The sequence below is a fragment of the Mauremys mutica genome, chromosome 20 (genome assembly GCF_020497125.1).
Source record: "Mauremys mutica isolate MM-2020 ecotype Southern chromosome 20, ASM2049712v1, whole genome shotgun sequence".
Classification (NCBI taxonomy): Eukaryota; Metazoa; Chordata; order Testudines; family Geoemydidae; genus Mauremys; species Mauremys mutica.
This window is the reverse complement of record NC_059091.1, coordinates 1,105,794-1,123,927: the sequence shown is the minus strand read 5'-3', so window position 1 is coordinate 1,123,927 and position 18,134 is coordinate 1,105,794. Positions and strand designations below refer to the sequence as shown.

At 43.9% G+C, this 18,134-nt stretch overlaps 1 protein-coding gene and 1 long non-coding RNA gene across 3 annotated transcripts in view; one reads left to right on the top strand and one right to left on the bottom strand.

The window, feature by feature from the left end:
* CERS5 (ceramide synthase 5) overlaps positions 1–18,134 on the top strand; it is a 45,591-nt gene that overhangs the window by 15,567 nt on the left and 11,890 nt on the right. For both annotated transcript variants that reach the window (XM_044994809.1, XR_006574535.1), the window contains exons 2-6: positions 3,848–3,953; positions 7,552–7,682; positions 10,626–10,683; positions 11,210–11,260; positions 12,285–12,377. In XM_044994809.1, coding sequence (XP_044850744.1) covers positions 3,848–3,953; positions 7,552–7,682; positions 10,626–10,683; positions 11,210–11,260; positions 12,285–12,377 — 439 coding nt within the window. The remainder of the gene's footprint in view (positions 1–3,847; positions 3,954–7,551; positions 7,683–10,625; positions 10,684–11,209; positions 11,261–12,284; positions 12,378–18,134) is intronic.
* Positions 9,593–16,121, bottom strand: LOC123353604. Its single transcript, XR_006574537.1, has 3 exons — positions 16,082–16,121; positions 13,494–13,575; positions 9,593–12,042 (listed from the first exon to the last, which is right to left on the bottom strand). It is a non-coding gene; the product is annotated as an uncharacterized LOC123353604 (long non-coding RNA).

The window sequence follows — 18,134 nt, the reverse complement described above, 5'->3', positions numbered from 1 at the left end:
CATCATAGCTATGTCAACCTAACTTCTAAGCATAGACCAGGTGTAATGTTCTTATTTAGTAGCTCAGCTAGTGTTGATAACGATGACGATTGTAGCGTATGCAAGGGTTTGTCTTCACTGTCATGTTAACTCTAGTTATAATTAGTGTTGCCCCCAACTTGAATCTTCTCAATATACAAAACCCCTTAACCTGAGTATGGTGATGCTTTTAACTAGAGGTGGCTGTCCCATCAGGGGGTACAGAGCACACCTTGTCTTCTGCTAACACAGTCACTGTGCCACTTGAGTTTTATTTAGCAGTGCTGCTGGTCTCACTTGTTATTTACACTTGAGTTAACTCTGCAGCGAAAAGGTACCCTGTGGCTTCAACATCAGAATTAAGAATTTGCCCCGTTCAATTAATTTGAATATTTACATTGGTGTTTTTACTGCTCTCTGTTCTTGCTTAGGGTTTTTTTTATCATCTGTTGATCTGTGTAAAAAATAAGCATCATCTCTGGACCAGAGGAAATACTGCATTTTAGGCTTTATTTATAAAACAGAGGCAGTGTTTATTAATAGTCACCTCTCCTTAGACTCTGCAGAGACTCTTAGACTGTAGGGAGGGAGCAACCTTTTAGCTTCCTGTAAGGGTGTGGACTCACCCCTGCGGTGCCTCCTGCTGGTCATCATCAGGAATTAGTTCATTTTCCAGCCAGGAGCGCCCTTTGCAGGCCAGTGATCCACCTTACCTCACCCTGGCCCCCGTGTCCATCCCAGGACCCAGTGCCCCCTTTACTGGGTTTCTGCCTCTCCTTGCAGAACCCCCTCAGTCTCAGGGTCTCCCCCACCCACTATCCCGACTTTGCCTCTGTGTTCAGCTACTGCCAGTCCCTGTCTAGTCTCCGCTCACTGGGGCGGACTGCAGTGTACACCACTCATCATAGGCAAAGGGGGTTTTGGACCTGCTGCCTCTGCCTAACCATGGTCTGTCCTCTGCAACCCAGTACCTAATAGGCCTTACCAGGCCTGCAGCCTGGGGCTTTCCTAGGCCGGAGCTCCCAGCAACTCTGGCCCTTCCCCAGCCCTGCTCCAATCCAGGTTCCTTACTTAGCACCTTGCAGCCAGGCCCTTCTCCCTCTGCAGGCAGAGGGAGACTGACTGGGCTCCTGGCTCAGTGCCTCTTATAGGGGCCAGCTGAGGCCTGATTAGGGCGTGGCCACATCTGAAGCTGCCTCCCAGCCTAGTAGTTTTTCCCCTACCACAGCCCTCTCCCAGAGCTGTCTTTAAACCCCTCAGGGCAGGAGCGAGTGACCACCCCGCTACACTCCCATATCTAGAGTTCTTTAATTCAGTGACAATTCTACCTACCTCTTCCAGCCAGGAAGCAGCAGAGGTTCAGGGGCTGTTTACTTTTTCCTGGCGCGTGAGCTGAAAGTGAGAGTCATGAATAACCCCTCTTCCTGTTGTGAAAGCTATTGTTCCACTTACTGTGATAGTTCAGAATCTTTTCCAGATTATATGCGGCGTTTCAATGCATGTTTTCAAATTAACTTTCTCTAGAGCAGTGTGCGGAGAGGAACAGGAAAGATCATAGAAAATAAAACTGGAAGGGACCTCGAGAAGTCAAGTCTAGCCTCTTGCTCTGAGGCAGGATCAAGTAACTCTAGAACCATCCCTGACAAGTGTTTGTCCAACATGCTCTTACACGTTGGACAAATGTGGGGAGGGATAGCTCAGTGGTTTGAGCATTGGCCTGCTAAACCCAGGGTTGTGAGTTCAATCCTTGAGGTGGCTACTTAAGGATCTGAGGCAAAAATCAGTACTTGGTCCTGCTAGTGAAGGCAGGGGGCTGGACTTAATGACCTTTCAAGGTCCCTTCCAGTTCTAGGAGATAGGTATATCGCCAATTATTATTATAATAAAAACCTTCAGTGATGGGGATTCCACAACCTTCCTTGGGAGCCTATTCCAGAGCTTAATAACTACGCTTATAGTTAGTTAGAAAGCTTTTACTAATATCTAACCTAAATCTCCCTTTACTTCTCATCTTAGGGGAGGTTTAGGTTGAATATTAGGAAAAACTTTTTCACTAGTAGGGTGGTGAAGAACTGGAATGGGTTACCTAGGGAGGTGGTGGAATCTCCTTCCTTAGAGGTTTTTAAGGTCAGGCTTGACAAAGGCCTGGCTGGGATGATTTAGTTGGGTTTGGTCCTGCTTTGAGCAGGGGGTTGGACTAGATACCTCCTGAGGTCCCTTCCAACCCTGAGATTCTATGATTCTATGATACCTTCAGTGGACACGAAGAACAATTGATTAGTCCTCTTTATAAAAGCCTAACATATTTGAAGACTTGTCAGGTCCGTCCTGTTAGAAGTTACCATTTAAGTAATGAAGAAACTCTGTTTTTTGTTTACACTTGGTGACCTGTTGTCATATGTTAGAAATAAAACCTCTTATCTATCAATAAAACTAAATTATTTTGTTAGATTAGAATCTCCACATTGGGCAGGAACAGCCTGAAATTAATACCGTACTCTTCCCTGTTTATGACAAACTCTCTCTCTGAGATTGACTCTTCTCAGTCATCCTTCTCCCCTCTGGCGCAAGAACACCTCTAAACTGGAAATCTTGTCCCTAGAGGGAGGGTGGTATTAAATAGACCAGAACTGAAGTGGATATTTATTGAACCGGGACAATACCCCTGCATCGGCGGGGAGAGGTTAAATTCAGTAGTGTCTGTAAAGTACTTGGAGGCCTGTGCTGGCAGTCACTATATTGATGCAGGCACGTTTTGGTCAGAATCTAAATAATAATACTCTACAAGAATGATGTTCTGAAGGATGCCTTGCTTCTTTGGGCACCAATTGCAGCATCTTCATATGAAAAAGTAGTGTGTCTGCACTCCTCTTGCAGACCAGAAGGTGCTTTTCAGAGTGTCACAGCTATGGAAAGGAGAGTGCTCAGAGTTGAAAGGGGCCTACTCAAGTTTTCAAGATTAACTACATGCCTCTCCTTTTTATGTATGACTTTTTAGGTCTGTATTTCTACCCTAGACTTTACGAGCAACTTCTTCCATTTCTTTCTTCCTACCATTTTCCAGGATTATGTGGTTTCTGTTTTAGAGAGTTATGGATTATTGGGTGTTGGTTTTAAAATGCTGGTGTTGTATACCTTTATTCACTGGACTCCAGGCTCTTTACAAACTTTAATTCGAGCCTCACAACATCCATGGCAGGCAGAGCTGGGAATAGAAACCAGGTTTCCCAATCCTGTGTCTTAACCACAAGGCCATCTTTACCCTCTTCTTCCTTAAGGAGTACTCTCAAATTCTCCAGCACTTGTCTCATATGTTACAATTATGTAGCCATTCAGAAGCATTTCAAACTCTGGTTCAAATAAGTTGTCTGCTCCCTCCATTTCTAGAGGTGGTTCTTCCAGATCTCAGGTGAGAAACATTAGTGAGGAAGCTTGTCCTGCTGCAGCTGCACTAGTTCTGTGAATGTACAGCAGACCTTGGTCTGCAGGGCTCCATCTAGCATCTTTCATAAGCACTAAAACCCTCTGCTGATGAGGATAAAAATGCTATAATACAAACTGACCAAAGAGAATATCCCGTAACGCTCTGCCCCATCTGTTCTCACTGCATTACTCTGTTCCTTGGCATTGGCATAAGGAAATCCTGGTGCCAAAAATTTATACAGTACCAGCTTGAAAAAGGTTGCACTGGGCACAAGGGGTGCATCTCTTGAAAAGTGTGTTTGGGTAGTATGGACTATTTGTGACCATTCAGAGCCAAGATAATTTAGTCATAGAGAAGGGGAATTAATTTCTTATTTTAATCGGACTCTTCCTTTTGGACTTTCAGGTTTATTGCCAAACCATGTGCCATAAAGCTTGGCATTCAAGACAATGGACCTCACAGAGCTCAGCCCAATGCAATTCTAGAGAAAGTGTTTACATCCATCACTAAGGTAAGTCACTCTTCAGGTTCTGCGAGAGGTTCAGGCATATAAATGAGAACTGGACCTCTTTTCTTTTGTCGCCGTAGGGAAATTCACTTGCAGCTCACATAACTCTCTGATTGATGGGAATTTGTGTACAAAAAATACCGGTTTCTCTTGGTAACTTTTGCTCCTTGCTTTAGTTCACATATGACTGTGTCCACCTCCTTTCCTGTTTCCTGCAGTGACTTTAGTTCTGTCTGTGCTTGAGCCACAGTATTGCAAGCAGAAGAGTGGTTTGATGTGAACAAAGTGAGAATTCAGGCCCCTGAATTTCTGTACAGGGTGTAACTCTCAAATTTCCAGTATTCACTAAGAGATTCCCCTGTATTTTTCACTCCTTCCTTAGAAGTTACCACTCTCTTCCTTGGGGACCATTCTTGTGCTGGTCTTGCTAATCAGTCCCACAGATGCCTTCTTCATATTACTTCCGTAGACTTGGGTAGCTTATCACTACAGAAATCTAGTTGTGGAAAGAAAGCAGTTCAATAATAAATGCTAACAGAAGAGTCCAGTTGAGGGATAGACCATTGAATGTTGGCAGTATATTTTCTTCTGGTTATCCTTTTGCAAAAAAGGCGAACATCATTCTGGGATGTATTAGTAGGAGCGTTGTAAGCAAGACACGAGAAGTAATTTTTCCACTCTACTCTGCGCTGATTAGATCTCAACGGGAGTACTGTGTCCAGTTTTGGACACCACATTTCAGGAACTATGTGGACAAACTGGAGAGAATCCAGAGAAGAGAAACAAAAATGATTAAAGGTCTAGAAAGCATGACCTATGAGGGAAGAATGAAAAAAAAAATAGGTTTGTTTAGCCTGGAAAAGAGAAGACCAAGGGGGGACATAACAGTTTTCAAGTACGTAAAAGGTTGTTACAAGGAGGCAGGAGAAAAACTGTTGTTCTTAACCTCTGAGGATAGAACAAGAAGCAATGGGGTTAGGTTGGGCATTAGGAAAAACTTCCTAACTGTCAGAGTGGTTAAGCACTGGAATAAATTGCCTAGGGAGGTTGTAGAATCTCTATCATTGGAGATTTTTAAGAGCAGGTTAAGCCAACATCTGTCAGGAATGGTTTAGATAATACGTAGTCTTGTCATGAGTGCAGGGGACTGGACTAGATGACCTCTCAAGGTGACTTCCAGTCCTATGGCTGAGAGGAATCATAGAATCACTCTTTCATTTGAATATCTGCCTGTTATGTTGTTTCACTATTGAATGACTGAATCCTGCAGGTTGTCCATAATTTCTTGAATACTGATTGTTAAACTGATAAAATCACAGACTCCCGTGTAAGGAAATAAAATAGAGACTTCTATATTCAGATATGGTAACATTGCCAGGTGTTCTGAGAGAGACTTTTCTTAGTGAGTGCAATGGAAGATGTTAGTGTCCTCAGTAAAAACTAGTCTCGTTGAAGCATAATGCAGTCTGTTATGCAGCCTGAGTTGGAGATAAGTAGAAGGAGATTTGTGGTTTGCCAGTGTTAGGGAGAAAGCTCATGTATCAGTGTCTTTGAAAGTAATGCTGAAAATGAAACACGCACCCAGGAGTGGGGACTGCGCTGTTCAGAACTTCAGGCAAATTAAGTTTTGTTTGACTCTACAGCTGTTACTTACTATGGGCTTAGATCTGAGTAATCAGCATAGAGGATGACACTGATGTGGAAAAAATTTACCACCTCTTCTGAAACTAGTGTTCTATAAAACAAGCCTTATGACTTTTCCTTTTTGATGAGTGCATCTGCACTCCCAATGCAGAAACATCCTTTCCAGGTAGCCCAAGCCCCTAAAGCCTACATGAAAGGGAAAATGGGTGTGATGGAATTGCAGGAAGGTGGCAGTAGTTCTAGCACTTCACCCTTAGAGCAAAGATTTTTCTGTCATTCAGATTATATTGAACAACGTGTGGTGGCCCTCTTTGCTAGTTCAGCACTCTGCATATCAGTCCGGTTTTGTGAGTAAACGTAAGTTGTGAAACCTGTTTAGCTTCTTTCGGTTGTAGCAGTTCTCTGGCAGAGCTTATTAAAAGGACTAAAAGTAACTTGACCTACCTCAACAGTGGTCATTTGTAAAGGTTTAGTTCATTTTGTCTGCTCTTCTATACTAACTCATGTCACTATTTAAAAAAACAAAATCTATACCAGTGAAGACCCCAGTCAGAGATTGGGTTATTAAGTATCATATTGTACATATGAGAGAATTCTGTTATATTTGTGAAGTTACAAACGGCAGCCTACAGAAATGTCAACATCTGTGTATTATGCCTGTGGAATTCATAAACACTTAAGATTGGCCAAATCTGAGCCCTAATTTCAAATCAAGAGACATTGTCATGTCATGACTATGCACTCCTGCTATTCCTAGGGGGATTCAACTGACCATTCATATCAGTGGGAAAGCTCAATTTTTTATGCAGATTGCTGCTGATAGACCAGACCAGCTTGCTAAAAATTCCCTATGTACTATACCAGGGATGGGCAAACTATAGCCCGCGGGCCGGATCCGGCCCTTCAGGGCTTTGGATCCGGCCCCCGCGGGATTACCCCTGGTGGTGCTGCGGGCCCGGCGCTGCTCTCAGAAGCAGCCCCTGGGCCGGGAGGCAAAGGGCTCCATGTGCGCACGCAGAGCCCTCCCCCCGCCCCCCAGGGGCCGCAGCACTTCCTGGAGTGGCGTGGGGACAGGGCAGGCTCCCTGCATGCCTGCCCTGGCCCTGGTGTGCGCCACTGCCACCCCGGAGCCACTTTAGGTAAGCGGCACCGGGCTGGAGCTCAAACCCCTCCTGCCCCCCGCCCCCCAACTTCCTGCCCTAAGCCCTCTGCCTGTACCTCGCACCCCTCCTGCACCCAACTCCCTGCCCTGAGCCCCTTTCTGCACTCCTGTGCATTCCAACCACCTGCCCTGAGCTCCCTGCTGCACCCTGCACCCCAACTCCCTGCCCTGAGCCCCATCCTGCACTCCATACCCCTCCTGTACCCCAACCCCCTTCCCTGAGCCCCCTCTTACACTCTGCACCCCTTCTCTGCCCCAATCCCTTGTCCTGAGCCCCTTCCTCCACATCCCACACTCCACCCCCCCTGCCCCGGCCCTGCATACAATTTCCTCACCCAGATGTGGCCCTCGCCCCAAAAAGTTTGCCCACCCCTGTACTATACTGTGGAATGCTATTTACACAGGAAACAATTTACCAGCTATCAGTGTTACTGTTCTTTGTTGCTGTTGGGAGAATTGGAGGAGAAATAGGGGAGGAAACGTTGAACCCACTTACTTTTAAATAATGTATCTGAGTTCTTGTTATGGTGGGCAACGTGTGTGAAGGCTAAACGTGAATATAATTTTTTTTACTGGTTAGAGTTCAAAAGATTTCTCCTTCTAAAATTGAATTTTTAGCAGATGACACCTTTCCTAGCATGATTTTTTTATTCTCTGTCTCTACATCTCAATTTTGTGACAGAGGCCAGGGTTTAGAGGGGAAATGTCTCAGACAAAAGATTTGGGAGAGAAAAGTCTCTGTGGAAGATTGGGGAGTCAGAAGAAATGTCTGACTTTTGTTTCATTTCTTCTCAGTGTCCAGATGGAAGAAGGTTAGAAGGTTTGTCAAAGCAGCTAGACTGGGATGTTCGAAAGATCCAGCGCTGGTTTCGTCATCGTAGGAACCAGGACAAACCCACCATCCTCACTAAGTTTTGTGAGAGCATGTAGGTTTGTGCAGAGCCCAAAATATGGCCTCAATTCAAGCTCCAGTTGCGTGTTGTATTTTAAGTGAAATTTTTGAATTTTTAATGTAATTTAGTGTCTTTTGGTGCTATGGGAAGTGTAAAGATGTGCGCGTCTCTCCTTGTCAGGATACAGTGTTGCATGGGTTTTTGTCCCTTGTGTCCCCTGCAGGTTGTCTGTCTTTGGACGCCACTCAGTCCTCTGTCTGAGAAGCAGCTAGGTCAGCCTCTTTTCAGGCGAACAAAATGTCCAACTGTAGTTCAAAGTCCAAAAAAAAAACCCCTAACCTGGAGGCCTTGTGCTCAACTTTTCCTGAAGTTCCACTGCCTTTACTTATCAAGTACACTAGCCTCCAGCAGCCTCTGGCACTTCAGCCTTTCCTAGGAGCCCCCTTTCATGTCTTCTCTCTGCAGCTTCTCTCAGCCTATTGATAACTAAACAGTCACCCAGGCCTTATCACCTGATCCTTCTTTAGTCCCACCCTCTCTCATTGACAAGTAACTAATTAGTGCCCAGGTGGAGTGACTGTGCCTAACTGGCCTTTAACTCTTTCTCACAGGTGATGGGGGTTCACTCCATCACAGGGAGAAAAATGCCAACCTAACAAGTTTCCACCCAGACCAATAGAGAGAAAATTAGAATGGCTTTTAGCATGCTGTTATATCAATTGATATGTGTGCCATGAAAGACCAGGACAGCTTTACAGGAATATTTATGGTCTCAGTGGCCAATGATCCCTTTCTGAGAGAGGCGTGCATAGTGGACCATCTCTCATGCAGATGGTAACACTTCACCTTGTGTATTCAACTGAGTAACTCCCTTCAAGACAAGGGTGAGCTTTCTGGACAGTCTGATTTTCTACACAAGACACTTTCCTGAACTAATTTCATGGCTTAGGCAATGGCACATGTTGAATGGACACTTTTTGGATTCTTGTTCCATCTCACTCTCACTTCAGTTCATTATCTTGCTCTTTGCTTCTTTCTGTCTAGGTCAGGGGTCGGCAGCCTTTGGCACGCAGCCCATCAGGGCAATCTGCTGGCGGGCCGCGAGACATTTTGTTTACGTTGACTTCTGCAGGCACAGCCCCACACAGCTCCCAGGGGCCGCGGTTTGCTGTTCCCGGCCAATGGGAGCTGCGGGAAGCGGTGGCCAGCATGTCCTTGCAGCCCGCTCCACTTCCCGCACCTCCCATTGCCTGGGAATGGCAAACCGCGACCCCTGGGAGATGCGGGGGGCCGTGCCTCCGGACAGTCAACGTAAACAAAATGTCTCGTGGCCCGCCAGCGGATTACCCTGATGGGCTGCGTGCCAAAGGTTGCCGACATCTGGTCTAGGTACTTACATGACCCCCCATTGCTGTAGTTTCTGAACACCTTTCCCTGCTCCTTCTGTGGTGGTTTCTCTTTCCCAATCACTTCCTTAATATCCTCATGTAATTCTTACCCAACATTCCTCCCCTCTTCCCCCTGCAAGTAAAGCTTTGTATACTTAGAGGCACCAGATAAGATGAACCAATAGGAATGGGAGGAGGACTTCCCCTATATCTGTCTTAATTGGCTTGCAAGTGTAGTTTGAAACATGTTATGTGTACTAGGGTATCTGCTATGTGCCTGCTGTCACATTTCAGGGCAATTTCACCTGTATTTCCCTTTAGTTGTCCAGCAGTGGCACCCACTGTCAGGCTTCTGGCCCCCTAGCCATTGCCTTTCTTGGGTGGAGATCCTCATCTGTCACCTCCTTGACCAGAATATTTCCAGGCTGAAGAGTTCCCTGCCTTCACTGTGTTTTTTTTCCAGCCTAAGCAGGCCCACTTAGCTTCTTCCTTTAGAGTTGGTACACAGTGTAATTGCAGACAGTTATAAGTTACCACACAGAACTTCCTATGCAAGTCTATTTAATTCTTAGGGTAAAAGCACTACAGAGAAAACATTAAAATCAATAAAAGTACCTACAGTCATGCTAATAAGCTTACCAGAGATCACCCCAACTGGCTCTAACATGGCGTCTGGCAGGTGAATCCTTCAGACCCCAAAAGGCTCTCTTTTGTGGTCCTAAGTTCATAACCGCTTTAGCGCAGAACTAGCACTCAGTCTTATGGGGCCTCAGTAGGCCAAGTCCTTCCAACCCTTTCCTAGGTCCCAGAGGTCCTGTCCAGGTTTTGGATCACAAGGAAGGCCCTGAGTGAGGTTCAATTCAGGCTCTTTATTGAAAAATCTGTGTTTTGTCTGTTGGTCCCTGGAGAATCCAGATTGGGTCTTTGACCTGTCCTCCTATAACAAGGGATCATCAGACCAGAAGGTTCTTTCCCTCAGGGCAAAGCCTCAAAGGCTGAGTCTGTACAATTCCACTTCACACACATTGTCCCAGGAGGTGTTTGAAGTTACAGTCTCCGGGAAGGGTTAGGATTAGTCAGTCCCCTATAGAAGTTGCATACAATTCCACAATAACACACACATAATTTCACTTTAAATACAGTGGACCCCAAAGTATTGAACTTAATTCAATTATGTTAATCTCTAATTCCATAAGGTTTGTCCAGGGTATTGTCATATATGTTGCACTAGATCACAATGGTTTCTTCAGAGTTGTTGCCTTTGCCAAGTTGTACATCTCAGTATGTACATATGCTTTAACCTTGGTATGTATTTCCAAGACAATCTGTAGAGTTTTTTCTGGAGCTATGCTGTTTGTATGATTCTTATATAAATATTTTTATTTTGATGGACAGATATTCCAAAGGGCAATATTAGACAATTTGCCATGTATGGAGAATTACACATTAGTGGGTGAAAACTCCACTTTTTCTGCCAAATTCAGCTCCATTTATAACTATTCCAGCTTTTGCTACACAAACATTAACCATACAGTGTTCATTTAATTTCAAACATTTAATTTTTTCCCTTTCTCATTTCCATTCCCAGGTGGAGGTTTACGTTTTATTTAAGTATATTTTCTTATGGACTCAAATTTATCTGGTCGGTGAGTTGAGTTTGTGTTTTTTCTTTCACTGCTTGCTCTGAGTGACATAATATGGGACTAAAATAGCAAGAGTTCAGTGGCCTTAGATCTTCCTTATGCTTCCTAGTCAGGACCCTTGTGTATTTTAATTTAGAGTCATGTCTTCACAAAACAGGAAAGGCTGTCAGAAATGCTGGAAGACTCTCTTCTCTGATGCCAAAACAGGATGGGCCTGTCCACTCTTAAGCAGACTCTGTTTTCTCACTTGCAAGGACATAGACAGTCCAGAGAGATGGATCTTTGCACAGAGCTCTGCAAAGCTCTACATTTCCACTTTAAATTTTTATGTGCACAATGGCATGTGGTTGCATGCAAAAAAATGGCTTTCATCTCTGTGAAACCCCAGAATAAATGTAGCTTGAACCAAAGAAGCAAAGTGAAGACCTTTGAAATAGTATTGTGGTAGGGATGGAGTGATTTAATTGGCGAAAACCAGAGCATATAGGGAGAAAAATGCTAGTAGGATAATCTCTTCTTTTCACTCTAGTCACCGTGGTTTTGGGACACGCGACAATGCTGGTACAACTACCCTTTTCAGGTAAGATATATATTTACTAATTCATGGAGGATAGGTCCCATCAATGGCTATTAGCCAGGATGGGCAGGGATGGTGTCCCTAGCTTCTGTGTGCCAGAAGCTAGGAATGGGCGATGGGGATGGATCTCTTGGTGATTCCCTGTTCTGTTCATTCCCTCTGGGGCCCATGGCATTGGCCGCTGTTGGAAGATAGGTCACTGGGCTAGATGGACTTTTGGTCTGACCTAGTTTGGCCGTTTTTATGTTCCTATGTGCGATGCTCCTGTTTTCTGAAGTCCCTCAGTTTTGAGAACTGAACCCTTTGCATGGCTCCAATGTTGTTCCATGTGAATGGTGTCACATGAAATTTGTGAGATCTAAATGCCTCTTATTGCCCATAGAGCAGATGCAGCACAGGCTGCAACAAGGTAAACTTCTAGTCCATGAGTTACTGCTCTGCTCAGGAAATTTCACCTTTGAGTGTGGGGGCAGAGTTCTCCCTTGGCCCATGCAGTTCTTGGCCTTTGAGCTAAGACTGCTCACAAGGGGGTAGTTGTGATGTGGTATTTTTCGTGGTGTAGACACTGGTTCATTAAACCAGACTGATCACAAGCTCATATATTTTAAAACAAAATTCCCTATCTGGTACTTAGATATTATTAAAAGTAGAGCAATTTTACAAATGTAATTATCTCAGTCACCATTAATTGCAGTTTTCTTTTTGCCCTTCATTCAGCTCAGATAATTGTAGACAGCCTTGTTCTTCTACTCCAACAGGAGGCCACAGCTCTTAGGTTGCAAACACTGAAAGGGAATTTTATTCCTTTGAATATAAATGTAAACCATAGATTTCTGTTGATTAAACCCGTTTTTTTACAAAACATAAATTTGGGACCTTTAACTTACCCTCCTCTACCTCCACTCCTCCAGAAAGCTGGGGCCACAAGAGAGGTGGGTTGATTGTTAGGGGTGGGGGGAAAGGTCTTTTAATGCAAAATTTGGAGTACTTTGCCTTTTAATCAAGTGTTCTGTTTGTTTTTTTCCAGCCTCTAACATCCAGTCTTTACTATTATTATATCATGGAGCTGGCCTTCTATTGGTCTCTCATGTTTTCTCAGTTTACAGACATTAAACGAAAGGTAAGAGAAGCCAGAATTTCACTAAACACATGAACAGACAGAGCTAACAGAGTAATTATGTCTCTCTGACTAGTAAAAACTGCTTAAATATAGGTATAACTGCATTTTCCTGTCACTCGTCTCTTTTCACATTCCACTTCCTTTTGTAGACCGTACACAGACAGGCCTTTGGGGATTATCCTGATAAGCAACCTGGCAGCCCATCCCTATCACTCTGCAGAGGGAAGATGGGGGAATCTATCCATATATCCCAATAGAACAGTTGATTCAATCTTGGTATAAAAATATATTTTAATTAGGAGACTTACAGGAAAATGTAGAAATAAAATGCTCTAAAAATGGGTGGCGAGGCTAGAAGCTTTAGCTTTTTAGTTTTGACAAAATAAAGGACTAATACTTTCTGTATTATTCTACAGGGAGCATGGCTTCCCTCTGTGACTGAGCTAACCTACTTCTCACATGCTCTAGAAAATTTTATATGTAGTGCTAAGTGATTTAGGAGCATAAGCCCCATTTTCAAAAGTTACTTGGGTGCGTAGGAGCCTAAGTCCCACTGAAAGTAACTTAAGCACTTCAGAAAATGTTACCCTGCACCTCTTCTTTTGGGCATGGCAAGTGATTTTGGAAATTCCTTGAGTCTCTGTTCATATGGGGAAGAGTCTCCTTGCTGTTAACATCGTGTGTCTTCCAAAACACCAATGATCTTTCATTCAAATGCATTTCAAATAGACTTCTCTTTCCTAAGCTCCAGTGTCTGTACCTCTTAGTCACACATACATACAGTCCTCTGTTTGTAACTAAATAGATATAGAGGAGCTTAGTGAATTTTTTTGGCTTTGTTTTATGTGATCAAGCAAGGCTTTGTTAACTTGATATATCTTTACTCCCTTCTGATGAGAGAACTTCCTATCCCCAGTCAAGAAGTTATTCCTCCAACCCCATAAAGCAGGTTGATATACATCTTCCCAGCCAGTTTCAGGAAGTACTGTGTTACAAAGCTAGTCACACCTGTGTCTGGATGGCACTTATCTCACAGGTTTAAATTTTGGGTATGATTTCCTGGTTTTAGTACAGTAAATAACCCATAGAGATGTAACATTATTTGTGATTATCCACCTGAGTAATCCCATCTTCAGCACTCTCTATGCACACCAAATACTCCTAGAAGATGAAGCACTGCTAGCAAGTCAGGATTGGTCTAGATAAAATGCAGAATCTGATTAGGGCTTGGCTACACTTACAGTTTGCAGCGCTGGTAGTTTGCAGCGCTGGTCATCCAGCTGTGTAGGAGCAGCGCTGGTGTGTGGCCACACTCACAGCTACCAGCGCTGGTGTGTGGCCACATTTGCAGCATTTCCAGCGCTGTTGGGAGTGATGCATTATGGGCAGCTATCCCAGCATTCAAGTGGCCGCAACGTGCTTTTCAAAAGAGGGGGGTGGAGTGGGGTCTAGTGTGACAGGGAGCGGGGGGAAAGAGAGAGTGGATTTTTGGAGCCAACACTGTGTGTTAGCTTCCTGACTTGAAAAATCAGAACATTTTTCCGACCCCTTAGTCTTAACTCTTAATTGCAAACAGCATGTAGGCAACACGACTCCCTGCTGTTTCCCTGCCTGCCTCTCATTTGATTGTTTACAGCCAGGTACAGATGATCACAGCAAACAGGAGATGTGTTTGTTTTTTAGATAGCAGCAGCAACGGAGGAGCTCCACAGAGCTCGTTCACAACAGGGAGGAGGATCTCATTTGATTGTTCACAGATTGATCACAGCAAACAGGAGCTGATAAGCAGCTCCGGTAGAAACGGAGCGAAACGGAGCTCCTCCGGAGGTTCACAACAAAACAAAGAGAGGCTGCATAACAAAACAAAGGGAGTAATTTAGTTTAAAGCATTCTGGGATATCTCCTTATTCCCTGGAGGCCAATAAAAGCGCTGGTGTGTGTCCACACTTGATGAGCAGCGCTGGATCACCAGCACTGCAATCGCTACACCCCAACCTGGCCAGGTGTACAGCCAGCGCTGCAGCCAGGGAGTTGCAGCGCTGGATGTGCCTTGCAGGTGTGGACAGTTACTAATTGCAGCGCTGGAAAGCCTCTACCAGCGCTGCAACTTGCAAGTGTAGCCAAGCCCTTAGAAATTAAATCCAAACATTTGAACCAAACAGACACTGAAAAGCACAAACTGGAGGCAACTTCCTTAGACTTCTGGTCACTGTCAAGTAACCATTCAAATTGGGAGCTTCTCAGTTAAAACCCCATCGGTACAGATGCATTATGCAGTCCTGGGAGAAATAAACAGGGATTGGCCACTGTAAAATATTCCCCAGGATTTATTAAGCAGTGGAATTGAATTCAGGGGATTATGGTGAAGGAGAAAAAGTAGGACATTAGTGGGCAATTATCAAGAAAATAGTGAAGAGACAGGAAATGTGTACGGGAGGAAGTGAATCTTGTAATATGTTATCATTTAAATGCCATCAAATCCGTGCTTGAGTGCCAGCCTGGAGTTTCACTCTTAAGCACAATTTTAACAGATTACAGTTATGGGTTTTTACTTTTATTGAAATCTGGCTGTGTGTAAATAGATTGCTGTTTATTGTGTATAAGTGGTAACTGATGTGACAAGAATCCTGTCTCACAGGCTCCATCCAAGCTGGACGAAACACCATAATTTGTGCATTTCAGTATGAAATATGGTACTGTATCTAAGGGGATGCTATCAGGTTGAAATTAATAACTTCTTAAATTAAGATTTCCTGTTGCTAATAACTTTACTTTTTAGTTTTAATGTCATCTAATTTACTTTCAGCTATTAACCCTAATTAGTCTTTGCATTTCACACAGTGAAAATAGAGTGGTCAGTTTCACATGTTGTTCAGTCAGTTTCACTTACCTATTCTTATTCTTTATGTAGCATTTTGAGCCCAGTCACTTAAACTGGGAGTGGACTGACCAGTCTCTGATGAGAGCGTGCTAACAAAGTCCCTATCAGACACTTTGCTGGGAGGGCCAGAAGCTTCATCTGACAATGAGGGAAATCAAACAGTTGCTGCTGGAGTATTATTATAGGGAGGGAGACAGAACCCATGGGAGTAGGTTTGGTATTGTAGAGGAAGGAGGGTGCTGCAGATAGGTATTGTGGGAGGGGAGAGTAGCTTTATGTATGGGTTTTTTCTGCTTCTATCTTGGCCTTTTTGCCCTGGGTAGAGATTCTCCATCTATCTGCAGCATTGCCTAGAAAACAAAGGTTTCCTGGGACAGCTTGGCAGGCAGGGAAACTTTATTAATAAACCTTTTGCATTGGATATTACCAGCCTCAACAAGCTCAGAGGAAGTTATCAGGGGGTTTGATTACAAGATGAGTCTTCCAGCATACTCCCCACCCAAGATTGATTGTAGGGCTGGAAGGGACCTCGAGAGGTCATTGAGTCCAGTCCCCTGCCCTCATGGCAGGACCAAATACTGTCTAGACCATCCCTGATAGACATTTATCTAACCTACTCTTAAATATCTCCAGAGATGGAGATTCCACAACCTCCCTAGGCAATTTATTCCAGTGTTTAACCACCCTGACAGTTAGGAACTTTTTCCTAATGTCCAACCTAAACATCCCTTGCTGCAGTTTAAGCCCATTGCTTCTTGTTCTATCCTTAGAGGCTAAGATGAACAAGTTTTCTCCCACCTCGTTATGACACCCTTTTAGATACCTGAAAACTGCTGCTATGTCCCCTCTCGGTCTTCTCTTTTCCAAACTAAACAAACCCAGTTCTTTCAGCCTTCCTTCATAGGTCATGTTCTCTAGATCGTTAATCATTCTTGTTGCTTTTCTCTGGACCCTCTCCAATTTCTCCACATCTTTCTTGAAATGCAGTGCCCAGAACTGGACACAATACTCCAGCTGAGGCCTAACCAGCGCACAGTAGAGTTGAAGAATGACTTCTCGTGTCTTGCTCACAACACACCTGTTAATGCATCCCAGAATCATGTTTGCTTTTTTTGCAACAGCATCACACTGACTCATATTTAGCTTGTGGTCCACTATAACCCCTAGATCCCTTTCTGCCGTACTCCTTCCTAGACAGTCTCTTCCCAATCTGTATGTGTGAAATTGATTGATTGTGAAATGGACCATTTCTCCAGTTTGTCCAGATCATTTTGAATTATGACCCTATCCTCCAAAGCAGTTGCAATCCCTCCCAGTTTGGTATCATCTGCAAACTTAATAAGCATACTTTCTATGCCAATATCTAAGTCGTTGATGAAGATATTGAACAGAGCCAATCCCAAAACAGACCCCTGTGGAACCCCATTTGTTATACCTTTCCAGCAGGATTGGGAACCATTAATAACTACTCTCTGAGTACGGTTATCCAGCCAGTTAGGCACCCACCTTATAGTAGCCCAATCTAAGTAGTATTTGCTTAGTTTATTGATAAGAATATCATGCAAGACCATATCAAATGCCTTACTAAAGTCTAGGTATACCACATCCACCACTTCTCCCTTATCCACAAGACTCGTTATCCTTTCAAAGAAAACTATCAGATTGGTTTGACATGATTTGTTCTTTACAAATCCATGCTGGCTATTCCCTATCACCGTACCACCTTCCAAGTGAGGAGGCTGGATGCAGCTAGGAAATAAAGATGTAAATAGCATTTTAAAAAAGTAACCATTTAAACTATTAAAATTCTATTAGTTAAATGTTTAACCGTTAAGATGTTCACAACGTAGGCAGGGAACTATGGGTGCGAGGGTGCTGCAGCACCCTCGTGTTTTATGCGGAGCTCCACTGGCCAGTGCCCAGCATACCGGCTGCTGTTCTGGGAACACGGGGCTGGCAGGGGAGTTTAATCATTAACTGAATACATTATCGATAAGACTGATGCTTATCGGTTAACATTTTACATCCCTACTAGGGAAAAAAACCTTGTTAAACCTGCCACAAGGGCCCCTCCCAAAGTAAAATGTGTTTCTTTCCATCAGAGTTCAATTGATAAAATTAATCTGTGGTTTGGACTCTCCATGACCTCATTCACACTAGGGATAGGGCCCTTGCTAAAAGACTTTTCATTAAACTCTAATGGGGCTCTTAGCTCATTAGGAGCCACTGATAGACTTTGACAGCTCCTTGGGAGTGGGCTGCTTGTATGAGTAAAATTATGTAAGAAATGTGCCCAAGTTTCTAGAACTAAATCAGCCCTCCTTCCTGTTGGCTTCTTCCAAAGGCCATGATGCTCTACCCCTTATTGTGAAGGAGGAAAGGTCAGATGCTGCAGTCTCATTTTAGCCTGATTGCTGGCACCTACATTGGGCACCTCACCCAGTGTCTGTCTGTTTGAAAAAAGCTCAGCTGGTGGACCCTTGCTCCAATGGTAGACTGTGAAATTGCAAACTATTCCAGTAAAACTCTGCCCATAGAAAACAGTGCCAGACAAGACAGAACGCTTTCACCTTCCTGACATTCCTTAGGTCAGGGTCAATGAGTCAGTAAAACCCATTTTTTTATTTTTTTTTTTACTACTTGGGTCACTATTCCCAAAGAAGCTAAATCAACAATCTAAACAGGTCTTCTCCCGCAGTCAGATATTTAAAGCCTGGGTAACTGGATCTACTTGCCTTTTGTTTCTATGGAGCTCCGAACTGTCAGTTCTTTTGGTTGGCGATACTTGCTGTTAACCGCCCCTCAAGTGGCTGTCATTCCCTCTGTGCAGCTAGCTCTTGTTGACTAGGTTGGGGAGTTGCTTGGCTACTCTTCCC